General features: G+C 45.7%; 1 protein-coding gene across 4 annotated transcripts in view; it reads left to right on the top strand.

Moving 5' to 3' along the window:
- lamc3 (laminin, gamma 3) overlaps nucleotides 1-12,500 on the top strand; it is a 128,935-nt gene that overhangs the window by 104,886 nt on the left and 11,549 nt on the right. For 3 of the 4 annotated variants that reach the window (XR_006021659.1, XM_042059659.1, XM_042059658.1), the window contains exons 15-21: nucleotides 888-1,041; nucleotides 1,275-1,417; nucleotides 2,172-2,350; nucleotides 6,561-7,002; nucleotides 7,755-8,017; nucleotides 10,688-10,764; nucleotides 11,945-12,079. Coding sequence is in view for 3 of the 4 variants with exons in the window: in XM_042059659.1 (XP_041915593.1) it covers nucleotides 888-1,041; nucleotides 1,275-1,417; nucleotides 2,172-2,350; nucleotides 6,561-7,002; nucleotides 7,755-8,017; nucleotides 10,688-10,764; nucleotides 11,945-12,079 (1,393 nt within the window). In the remaining variant the exon portion in view is untranslated. The remainder of the gene's footprint in view (nucleotides 1-887; nucleotides 1,042-1,274; nucleotides 1,418-2,171; nucleotides 2,351-6,560; nucleotides 7,003-7,754; nucleotides 8,018-10,687; nucleotides 10,765-11,944; nucleotides 12,080-12,500) is intronic. The other variant, XM_042059660.1, reaches the window with a different exon arrangement.

The raw sequence follows: 12,500 nt of genomic DNA, 5'->3' as shown, positions 1-12,500 counted from the left end.
GTGTGTGTATAAGCATGAGTGTGTGTGAGAGAGAGCTTGATGGACAGGAAGAGAGAAAGAGAGATGACCATCCATCCTAAAACCCTTACATACTGTACTAGTGTGCAGAGTGGTGTGTCTATGAAATAGAATTATTACCATAGTGTGTGTGTGTGTCTGTGTGTGTGAGAGAGAGAGAGAGAGAGAGAGAGAAAGAGAGAGTGAGAGTGTTACTTTGTGTGTGTGTGTGTGTGTGTGCGTGTGCGTGCGTGCGTGCGTGTATGTGTGTGTTTTATGTCTATCTGAAATGCAGGATAGGATGAGCTAATCTTTATTCTTTCAGATCTTTGTGTGATGTCTGGAAAAGAGTGAAAGGCTTTAGAAAGCTGTCTGGGTGTTCCAACCTTTCAGAACATCCAGATGGGCATGGCTGCTGAATTGATTAAAGTATTTCAACAAAGGAGGGCTGCGGCTGGTAGGCTTAGACTTAGCCTTAGGATAGCTAAAATGATGCGTTACTTTACACACAATGCTTCACACCACAGGGAAGATGGACATTCACGTCAGTGGAATGGTACCAATGAAAATGAAAGTCTAGACATATGGCTTGATGTAAATAGCTAGATGTTTATATATGCTTATATGATTTGATATTTAGGCATATTTACGGCTAGATTTATGGCTTTTGTTAGTAGCTGAAGTATCACAACATGTGTCTCAGTGTTATTCTAGTTGGTTAGCATCTACGCGGCTTGAATCTTGAGTGGCCATTTTGGCCATAACTGGAGTGTGACGGGCCTGCTGTTCGTTAGCATCTGGGGCAATCATGTTGTGTTTACATCAAGTGTGACGGCCTGGCATGGTTTTTGTTTGCGTTCGTGTAGTTTGACTTGTTTACTTTTTCCCAGCATGCAACTGTAATCCTGCGGGCACCTCTGGGTCTCCGCACGAGTGCCACCCCGTGACGGGCATGTGCCGTTGCCTGAGCGACGTGATTGGACGCGACTGTGGGCAGTGCGAACCCGGCTTCTTCAACCTGCAGCCAGGCCGGGGCTGCGAGAGGTGCGTTGTGGGTAATCGCTTTTGGAGGTCACTCCTGCGAACATCAATCTCAGTCTAATTGAACACCTGGGAATGGTGTCCGCATCTGTAATCCCCAGACCTAATCTCCTGAGATTAGCCTGTCAAAGGACACATTGAGACAGAGAGACACACTGGTGACTTTTCTATCCGTGGGATTTGGGCTGGGTTCAGAACCAGCCTCTCATCTCCTTTTCTTTCTCTACTACACTTAGATGTAACTGCAATCCCATTGGCTCCTCATCACCAGCCTGTCACCCAATCACGGGCCAGTGTGTGTGTCGCGTGGGGGTGCAGGGGACATCATGTGACTCCTGTCGTCTGGGGTTCTTTGGTTTCTCGTCCAGAGGGTGCAGAGGTACAGTAGGATCACACACACACACACACACACACACACACACACACACACACATACTGTACAGTAGACACAGACAGATAGCCACACACACACACATACAGTAGACACAGACAGACAGACAGACACACACACACCCACACACACATACAGTAGACACAGACAGACAGAAAGCCACACACACACACACACACATGCAGTAGACACAGACAGACAGACACACACACACACATACAGTAGACACAGACAGACAGACACACACACACACACACACACACACACACACATACACACACACACACAGACACACACACACACATACATGAATGTCAGCACAAATTAGTCCAGTTAGGTGCATCAGGACTGTATATATACAAAAAAAATAATTTGTTACATCAAAAACACAATCACAGCCTGAACTTTTTATATGACTTTTTAATTTCATGATTGACTTCAGAGAAACAAATTAGTTCTATCTCATTAAACTGTCAACTGAAAATTAAATGGTCAACTTAGGAAAAACAAAAGACTTCTGCTTTTTGCACTGCAGGAAAAAATCCATTAAACCTCAAGCAAAATGTAAAAACAGATCATCTCTCTCTCTATATATCTCTCTGTCTTTCTCTCCCATTCTCATTCCCTCTCTTTATCTCTCTCTCTCCCTCACTCTATCTCTTGATTGGTGTCTCTCTCTCTTTCACTCTCTCTCCTTCTCTCCTCCCTCTCTCCTTCTCATCCCTCTCTCCCTCCACCTCAGCCTGTAACTGTGACCCAATGGGCTCAGTCTCCATGCAGTGCCATGGCAACGGAACCTGCCTGTGTCGCCAGGGTTTCGTGGGCTACAAGTGTGACAAGTGTGAGATGAACTACTTCCACAACCGACACACGCACCAGTGCGAGGAGTGCCCCGTGTGTTACAGTCTCATCAGAGACCAGGTAAGGGTGTGTGTGTGTGCGTGTGCGTGCGGGCGTGTGTGTGTGTGTGCGTGTGTGCGTGCGCGTGAATGCGTGCGTATGAGTGTGTGTATGTGAGTGCTTATGTGTGCGTGTGTGTGTGTGTGTGTGTGCGAATGTCAGACAAACTGCTAACAGAGGTCAGCTAGCACTAACAATAACAAAAGAAATATTTCAGAAAAAACAACTACAAACAGCCATCACCTAGCATAGAGAGCCATCTGAAATCTGAAATAACACCTTGCAGAAGACCAGAGAACTAAAGTCAAGTCAAGTCAAGTTTATTTATATAGTGCATTTCATACTGTACACAGGTCATTCAATATGCTTTACATTAACAAAAGCAAACAGTAATAGCAAATAAAAGCACAGAAGGGCAATAGTCAAAGAATAGTTTAAAAGGTAAAGATCACAATAAAAAAGAAAATACGCACAACGTAAAATCACTTAAAAATAAAGAATATGGGTAATTAAAAATACAAAATAAAAGACACAAGGTAGAATAATTTTTAAAGTAGATTCAGAATTTGTAACTCAGAAAGCACCTGAGAACAGTTTTAAGTCTAGATTTAAAACTGGCTACAGTTAGGGCCTTTTTAATGTCATCCAAAAGTTGGTTCCAGAGCTGAGCCGCATGGCAGCTAAAAGCTACTTCACCTAGGGTGACCAGATTTGGGTTTGTGAAAAAGAGGACACTTCAGTGTGGGGGGGGGGGGGGGTCAACAGACATGGTGATTATGTATGATAATAAGCTTGATTGGCCGGCCCAACGCTAACAGAAAAACACTGCCTCAAAAGACTGTTTTGAACACTTAAAAGTTTTCAATGTGCAAAAACAATAATTACAATAAAAGCGAGCTCTATACGCGCAAGATATATTTGGATGGCAACCCATCTTTAATGTTGCATATCTCTAAATTTGATCCAAGGTGTTTCTGAAAATACAAACTGAATATTTTACAATAGCCTAGCTCTATAATTTTGAACAATCTGTTTTAGAGCTTAATAATCCTGACCTGTGAAAACAGTTGTGTTGATGGGGACTGATGTCGATATGTTGTCCATTTTCTTATATCTATTCAATCATGTCTGGTCTATTATTAGGCCTACCTCTTTTCAATCCATTATTATTATTAGATATTTTTTTGTAAAGAAATAGGCCTACATCTATCCCTTATGTTATGCCAACATATTTAATTCAGCTGCATATAGGCTACAGTAGCCTAGATGGAGGATTATTGACATCTGCTGTTGTCAGTGTGCAGGCTATCCCTTAAAGGCAGTTTTAAGGGATAACCAAAGTGCAGTTTCCTACCCAAAGCTAGAAAGTTGCTAGGTCGGCAATCGTCCAGAGAAGGCCGCTCAGACAATGGCAGAAGTGTTCGTCAACTGATTTAAAAGCTAAAAGCTTCTGAGAACTGAGAACTTCACTCTCTCTTTTACAAAAAAAAACACACACGTGTAGGCATACACACATATAAATGTGTGCACACACATAAACACACACACAAACACACACTCAAGACAAAAAATCATGCATAATTGTGTGAATAGCTTCTCAAGCACGATAACTTCTACTCTGTCAGGTAGAACTTTGTGGAATTTGGGCTTAAGTGTGACATAAGGTACTAATGCAATGTTTTTGCATAACTTGATAGGTAAGGGGGTGTCCTTTCAGAATCTGATGGGTGCCGCTCCATTGCTTTCAGAATCTGTGAGAAAGTTGTACTTTGTTCCTTATAACTTTGTCTATTTGACTAATTGTTGAGGGTTGATACAATTTGTTGCTCAGCCTACCATTTCAGTGGTGTGACCTTACCAGGCTTTAGAGTTATTATGTTCTCTGGAGGAAATTTTTAGCTTGTTTTATTGACATAATTGATTTCTGTTTGAGAAGAGCTTTCATTTGATACCATACATGATGGGTTTATACAGTAATGTGCATCTAGTTATTTTTTATGGTCAAAAAAAGGGGGCGTGGTCATTAAAAATAAATGCTTTAAAAAAATTGCATTAGTACCTTATGTCACACCTATCCTGGGGTTCTACCTGACTATGTGGGAGTACTTCAATTTAGCATGATCTGAAGGCTTTTATGTCCATTGGTGGTTATCGAAAAGCTTTTACATCCCACTGAGCACTGTATTACTTTTTGCCTGGAAAAGGCTCCCTTTTTCTGTGAAAGAGTAGGTGGAAAAATGTATTTTTGTCATGTCATTTCACAACACACCTGCTCCGCCTGCAGAATGAGGGAGAATCACTGTGGAGCTCGTTAAGGAAAACACACGTTTTAATTTCCCCTCCGGTTCACCGAGTGGCTGTTCTCTGCTTCCACCCATACTCCTGGGCTGTGAAATACAACCTTGCAGGTTTGCGTGCTCGTTATGAGCCCACACAACGCAAATCACGACCACAATCGCTGCAGTTACAGCGCTCTCCCACCATTTAATAATCCACTGACTGGGCGGAGGGTGTCGTTAGGTTTGTGAGTGCTCGAGTGTTCTCCAAATTAGTCCCCTCTCCACTTTTCTTCAATTACACCCTTACACAGGGGGCATAGTACAAACCTCTGGGCCCTACACACACACACACACACACACACACACACACACACACACACACACACACACACTGTACACACACACACACACACACACGCCACTTCCAAGAAGGCTTTATTTGCATTCTCAGAAAGAGAGAAAAATACACAAGGAGTCACAAAGGTCACAAACTTCACAAGAAGCCTGATCTAGGAGAGTCCGCTTAAATGTGCTCTGAGCGATGCCACGCATTTATTAGGCTAAAACATTTTATGTCACTTACTGCAAACATCACCTAACCAACCGCTAGCTGTCTGTGTCCTGAATACACTGTAAAAAAACGCGATCTCTGTGGACAGCCCAGGCTCCAAAAACGGCAACCAAAACAACCTGGGCAAACCTAGCCCATAAAAACATAACAAACTGTTCCAGCAAATCACAAAAGAGATGCGCGTTTAGGAGAGTTTCAGTTGCACAGGAGCAGAACCGGAGGGAGGGGGAGGGAGTAGCAAGCTAGCTCTCTGTTTTGTTTGAAAGTCAACATAAGTGACGTTACCCAGCATCGCTTAGAGCACCTTTAACAGGAGAGTCCGTTTAACAGGAAAGTCCGTTTAACAGTAGAGTCTGTTTAACAGGAGAGTCCATTTAACAGTGAAGGGGAATGGAGATTCCGCTTTGTGTTTAATGTGCAGACCACAGATTAGAAAGTGCTGCAGTTTTAAAAGAAATAGTGTCCCTAAGTTTACAGCACTGGCAGTGACTCCAGACCCTGGGCTTATGGGTACTGGCACCCAGGCTTTTGGCTCCATCTGAACTCAGACGAATGCCAGCCCTGAGCACTCACTAGGGTCTGCTGCAGACTGCAGACATGGACTGAGTCCCAAACTCAAAGTTGGGTGACATCTAGTGACATCTGGAAAGAAACTACAAGATGTAGCAAAAAAAAAAAAAAAAAAACAATATATATTGTATATTTTATAAATATTTTATACAAGCAGAGATGGCATATGGGAAAAATCTCAGGACTGTAGAGAGAGTAGGGGGATTAGGGGTAAGAGAACTGGATGGGAGAAGGGTAAGAGAGTGGGGAGGGAGAGAGGGTAAGAGATTGGGCTAGAGGGTAAGAGAGTGGGGTGGGAGAGTGATAGGAGAGTGTGGGGGGGGGGGGGGTAAGAGAGTGCGGTGGGAGAGTGGGGGCGGTAAGAGGGTGGGGTGGGAGTGGGGGTAAGAGAGTGGAGTGGGTGGTAAGAGAGTGGGGTGGGAGACAGTGAGAAAACTCTGATGTGCCAATAACCTCTCCGAATGATGTCACCTCCCTGGACAGTTGTTGGAACCATGTCACCTCTCTGAACAGGTGGTGGTGTTATTTCACCTGGCTGGACAGGTGATGATGCCATGTCACCTCTCTGGACAGGTGGTGATGTTATTTCACCTGGCTGGACAGGTGATGATGCCATGTCACCTCTCTGGACAGGTGGTGGTGTTATTTCACCTGGCTGGACAGGTGATGATGCCATGTCACCTCTCTGGACAGGTGGTCGTGGTCCACTCCAGTCTCACCTGGCCAGTCGCTGAGCAGCCTCAGGTCTCTCTGTGAAGTGCTATCCGTCTGTAGAGTGACCCCTGATATGCTGTTCTGCTCTGATCGGCAGGCTACCCAGCTGAAGGCCAAAATGAAGGCCCTGGAGAAACTGCTGGCACACTACGACTGCCGGAACATGCCCAGACGCCCGATGCGCCGCTACCACAACTACCTGCACCAGCCTCACGGGCACCAGCCTCACGGGCACCAGCAGCACGTGCATGAGCGTCACGGGCACGAGCAGCAACACGGGCACCAGCAACAACACGGGCACGAGCAGCAACGCGTGCATGAGCATCACGGGCACCAGCAGCAACACGGGCACCAGCAACATCACAGGCACGAGCAGCAACACGTGCACCAGCATCATGTGCACGAGCAGCAACACGTGCACCAGCATCATGTGCATGAGCAGCAAGAGCGATCCCAGCTGTGGCGCAGCAACTTGGTGCAAGAGTATCGGGATGAGGACTACCTCCCCAACTCCATAGAGGACTTCCTAGCCATACAAGGTGCGCACACACACACACACACACATACACACACACATTCTTGATTTATGATGTTGATGTGAGGCATGAGGGGCCTTGATCCAACAGTTTACACAGCTGGAGGAGACTGTACACACACACACACACACACACACACACACACAAACTTTCACATGTCCCCAGTAAACAGGCATGTCAGCATTGGTCAGTATGGTTAGCTTGAGTTTCCTGTGAACATAAGTATACGTGTACACATACTCACACACAAACACAACCACACTCACACATAAACAAACTTACACACACTCTCTGATGCAGGTCACACTTTCATCGAACACCTTTCTCAGCTCCAGACATATAGTACAGAGTCACTCCCTGTGTTCTCTACATCGAACAGTACACACATACACACACACACACACACACACTCTATGTTCCCTCCTTGTAGTGTCGCAAGAGGCCTTCATCAAGCAGTTCTCACAGCTGGAAACATCTGCACACACACACACATACACACAAACACACACTCACACACTCTATGTCCCCTCCTTGTAGAGGCGCGTGAGGCCTTCATCAAGCAGTTCTCACAGCTGGAAACATCTGCACACACACACACACACACACAAACACACACTCACACACTCTATATGTCCCCTCCTTGTAGAGGCGCGTGAGGCCTTCATCAAGCAGTTCTCACAGCTGGAAACATCTGCACACACACACACACACACACAAACACACACTCACACACTCTATATGTCCCCTCCTTGTAGAGGCGCGTGAGGCCTTCATCAAGCAGTTCTCACAGCTGGAAACATCTACACACACCCTGGAGTTACACCTGCGCAGCGTTGCCACGGTGATGAACTGCAGCCTGCGAGAGCAGAAGGGAGGGATGGAGGTGGAGAAAGAGGAAGAAGAGAAGAAGAACGAGGGAAGAGTGACGGAGGAGTGTGAGCCTCTAATTGAGACTTACGGCGCCGTCAGGGGTGTACTGACACAGCTGGAGCAGGCAACACGTGACCTGGGCAACATGGTGAGTGGAACACACACGCACACGCACACACACACGCACACACACACACACACACACACACACACACACACACATACACTGGCGCCTTAATGCAGGGGCTTACCTGGGCTTCAGCCCAGGGGCCTCGACCAATGAGGGGCCTCCTAATAATAATAATGATAATCAATAATAATAATAAACGGCGTGTCCGTATTCGCGGTGTCATTAGCCTACTCTGGAGCTAGCCTAAATAATTGAGCACATCGTACTGCTCTACAATTACATCCATGCAGAGGCCCCCTTTGTCTTCTCCAATTCTAAAGTGTAACAAAATGTAACAAAACGTAATAAATCCCGACGGGTGTGTAGGAGCTAGAGGAGAGGCTGAAACTGACTGACAAACGTATCTTACAAACTCTGGAGATAACGTAGGTAGGATTGAAACAACGATAAACGAATGACGTGGATTCCTCTAACTAAAACAGAAGGCATAGCAGGTAAATATCGTAGCAAAAAGCCTGGAAATGAAACGGCTTTAAAAACATGTATTTCACTTGTCTCATTGGAGTGAACGCAGAACATGGGCTGTGGCGCAAAGAAATGAATTAGTGATCTGCATCTCCGTTCACCAACAGCTAAGTTTGTGCTAACCCATTCGCACATATAATAGTCTATGTTATGTTTTCTCCATTGTTAACGTGAGATATGTCTCCATGTAGTGTAGTGATAATGCATAAGGTAGCCATGTTCACGTCACATGAGCCAGCTTGTTCTGTAGGCTAAAAGTATTTCTGTCCCTCCCAAACTGCGTTAAACTGGTGTGTTAAGTAGACAGAATTTCAAAAAAACTCCTGGGGAACCCCCCGACACGACAAATACATGCACTTTTAAAAAGCTTTTAAACGTCCATATGTGTACCCAGCTTTTAACTTAGCCTACAGCCAGTGTTGTAAAAGTTCAACGCTTGTTTTCGTGCAGTATAGGCTAGCCTTTTTGATAAGTGATGTCATGGGTAGGCTGACGTGATTCGAGGGCTTTCTGTTCCTGTTTATGTAAAGGTTTTACATAGGCTGAATAATTATAGGCTACACTGCATGTTATTAACCAAAAGCGATATGTGTCGGGTCAGATCGCGGGCCGGGTATCATTTAATCATAATTAATATTTGCGGTTGTGGGGGGGGGGCTTAAAAAACATATAGCCCAGGGGCCTCGGGTGGTATTAAGGCGCCCCTACACACATATACACACACACACACACACACAAACAAACACACACACACACAAACTCGTACTCACACATAAACTCGCACTCACACATAAACTCACAAACACACGCACATACACATACACATTCAGTATGCACATACACATTTAGTATGTAAGTGAGTGAATGGATGCATGAGGAGGAAGGTGTTGTTATGCAAGAGAAGGCAACCAAAGAAACAAAGCAAAAGGATGCACGTCTGCCACCAGTCAATCCCTTCTGCCGGCATGGGCCTAAATGGGAAATATAAAGGGACAGGGACAGGTGAGAGCATGGCCAGCAATTAGGCACTTAAAAGGGCCAGCAGCAACAAACCCATGGGTTGTCACATACACACACACAGACACACACACACACAGCTAAGCATAACCACATACAACCTGATAAAGTTTTCACACTCACACAAGTTTGTACATTTCTTTTGATTTCCTTGCTTGCAGCAAAATAAATGACATAAAGTTTGGACACAGTGATCTTTAGTGGGCACAGGACCATGGGAAATGTGTAGAGTTGCTTCACAGCACTCAGCCTCCCAGCAAGAGAAATCAGCTGGTATACTGCCAGCATTTTATGAGTTTACACACACACACACACACACACACCGCACTTTATGAGTTTACGTCCCACTACTGTTTCTGACACAGATACAGATACAACTCCCAGGACTCTGAGGAGTGTGTGTGTGTGTGTGTGTGTGTGTTCTCTCACTGTCCCTCCCTGAGGTGATGATGAGTCAGGCGGGTTTCTGCCAAAATGGAATCGAAGCACTCACTCCATTTCCTCTTTTCTATAACAATGCAGACGGACAAACACAGACACACACACAGACAGACACACACACACACACACACACACACACACACATCTGAATGTTTGCGCACACTTATGCACATACAGAGAGAGAGAGAAATACACAAACAAATGCATCTCTACACACACACACACACACACACAACTGCAGTCAGCAGCATACATTAATAGGGTGCTTGCCTCAATATAACACCAATGAATGTGACATCAGGTGTAATGAGGGGAGTAGACCGGCAGGAAGTCTCTCTCTTTCTCTCACACTTATGTCTGTTATTTGGCTGTTCCTGTCATTCCGTTCCATCTGTCTTCTCTCTCTCTCTCTCTCTCTCTCTCTCTCTCTCTCTCTCTCTCTCTCTCTCTCTCTCTCTCTCTCTCTCTCCTCTCTTTCTTTCTTCTGCCTAAACAGCAGTGAATGAGCTGAGGATAAAGGGGGATAGAGAGAAAAAGTCCAGACTGATAGAAAAAGAGAGAGAGGGAAAGATGTCATTATAATTGTCAAGTCTGAAGAAGATGCAGAAGCTGGTTGCAGATGTTCTTGTGTGTGTGTGTGTGTGTGTGTGTGTGTGTGTGTGTGTGTGTGTGTGAGATTTAATGGAATCTGGGCTTGTTTTGAAGGTCATCCCCTTCTCCATCCCGAAAGGCCCCAACGAGTGGAACGCTGCAGTCAACGAATCTCAAATACTGGCAGAGAGGTCAGTCTCAGAATGCCTAACACAAACATGCACACGCACACACTCACACACACACACATTCCGTTTCTTGTCAAAACACACACTCATTCTATATCTATCTATCTATCCATATATATATATATATCAACTGCTGTCCCCTTATCTTCATCACACACGCACGCACGCACACACACAGACACACACCCCCCACTCCCCCAGTGTTACATGGCATCTTGATTCTGTCTTTTATTGGTCACTCTGGCTCCTGTATCTCACAATTGCTACCCCTATCTCTCTGTGACGCACAAAGACACAAACAGTCAGATATACACACACACACACACACACACACACACACACACACACACACAACAGGTCAGATAAGGAAGCACACACAAACACACTTTTAACACACTCCTAATTCTCTCCACAGTCTTATGCACACGTCTCATTCTGTTTACGCACACACACACACACACACACACACACACGCCAAGATTTCCCAATCTTTCTCTCTCTCTTACATCTCTCTCTCCCTCCCTCTCTTTCTCCATCCATCCTCTCCTCTCTCTCTCTTGTTCTCTCTCTCCTTAACCATTTCTCCTTCACCCTGTCTTTCCCCACACCTCTCTCTTTTCCCATCTCTTTCGATCTCTCTACCTTTCATCTGTCAATCATGGAACATTCCTGGATGCTGTAGAAATCAATATCTGCTCGGGCCGTGATGAAGATGAAAGTGTGTTCCTCCATCAGTCCACCTTGTGGCTGTTAAACTCCTTAACACACACACACACACACACACACACACACACACACGCACACACACACACACGCACAGACACACACACACACAGACACACACACACACACCTTTGGTGTACCTTGGGGCTGTTACACTGCTGAATAAACAGACACACACACACAGACACACACACCCTTAGTGTGCCTTGGGGCTGTTATACTGCTGAACACGCGCACACACACACACACTTGGTGTGCCTTGGGGCTGTTACCGTACTGAAGACACACACACACACACACACACACACACACACACACACACACACACACACACACACACACACACACATATGTGTGTGCTCTCAAAGGGCACTTATTTATAACCACATGAGCATCTGGTGTGTACGGCCGCTCTTGCCGGCACTTGTTGAGTCGGTGTGTGCCTGTGTTGCCGTGACAGCCACGTCAAGGCAGCCGGTCGCATGGAATCGATCGCCAGCGAGGCACTGCGAGTATCGAACCAGACCTACTCCCTACTGCTCAGGCTGCTGGAGGAGAACTCAACCGAGCACTACATCCAAGGCCTGGCACAACGGTAAGGATGTGTGTGTGTGTGTGTGTGTGTGTGTGTGTGTGTGTGTGAGAAAGTTGTATTTGTCCTAGCAGGTGTGTGTTCCTGTGTGTATGTGTGTGTGTAGTTATGCAAGACAAGTACAGCGAGTGTGTGTGTGTGTGTAGCAGACCAAGACAGTTATGCAGTATAAGTAAGTATATATACTCTTTCGATCCCGTGAGGGAAATTTAGTCTCTGCATTGCATTGCAACAACTGCGGTGCTCGAGGAGCAGTGAGGGGTTAGGTGCCTTGCTCAAGGGAACTTCAGCCATGGTCTACCGGTCGGGGCTCGAACCGACAAGTCCGAAGCGCTAATCAGTAGGCCACGGCCGTCCCAATGCAAGAGAAGTAGAGCAAGTGTGTGAGTGTGTGTGTGTGTGTGTGTGTGTGTACGGGCAGCAG

The sequence above is a fragment of the Alosa sapidissima genome, chromosome 13 (assembly GCF_018492685.1).
Source record: "Alosa sapidissima isolate fAloSap1 chromosome 13, fAloSap1.pri, whole genome shotgun sequence".
In the NCBI taxonomy this organism is placed as follows: Eukaryota; Metazoa; Chordata; class Actinopteri; order Clupeiformes; family Clupeidae; genus Alosa; species Alosa sapidissima.
The sequence above is the reverse complement of the archived record's forward strand: the minus strand, read 5'-3'. Positions and strand labels throughout refer to the sequence as shown.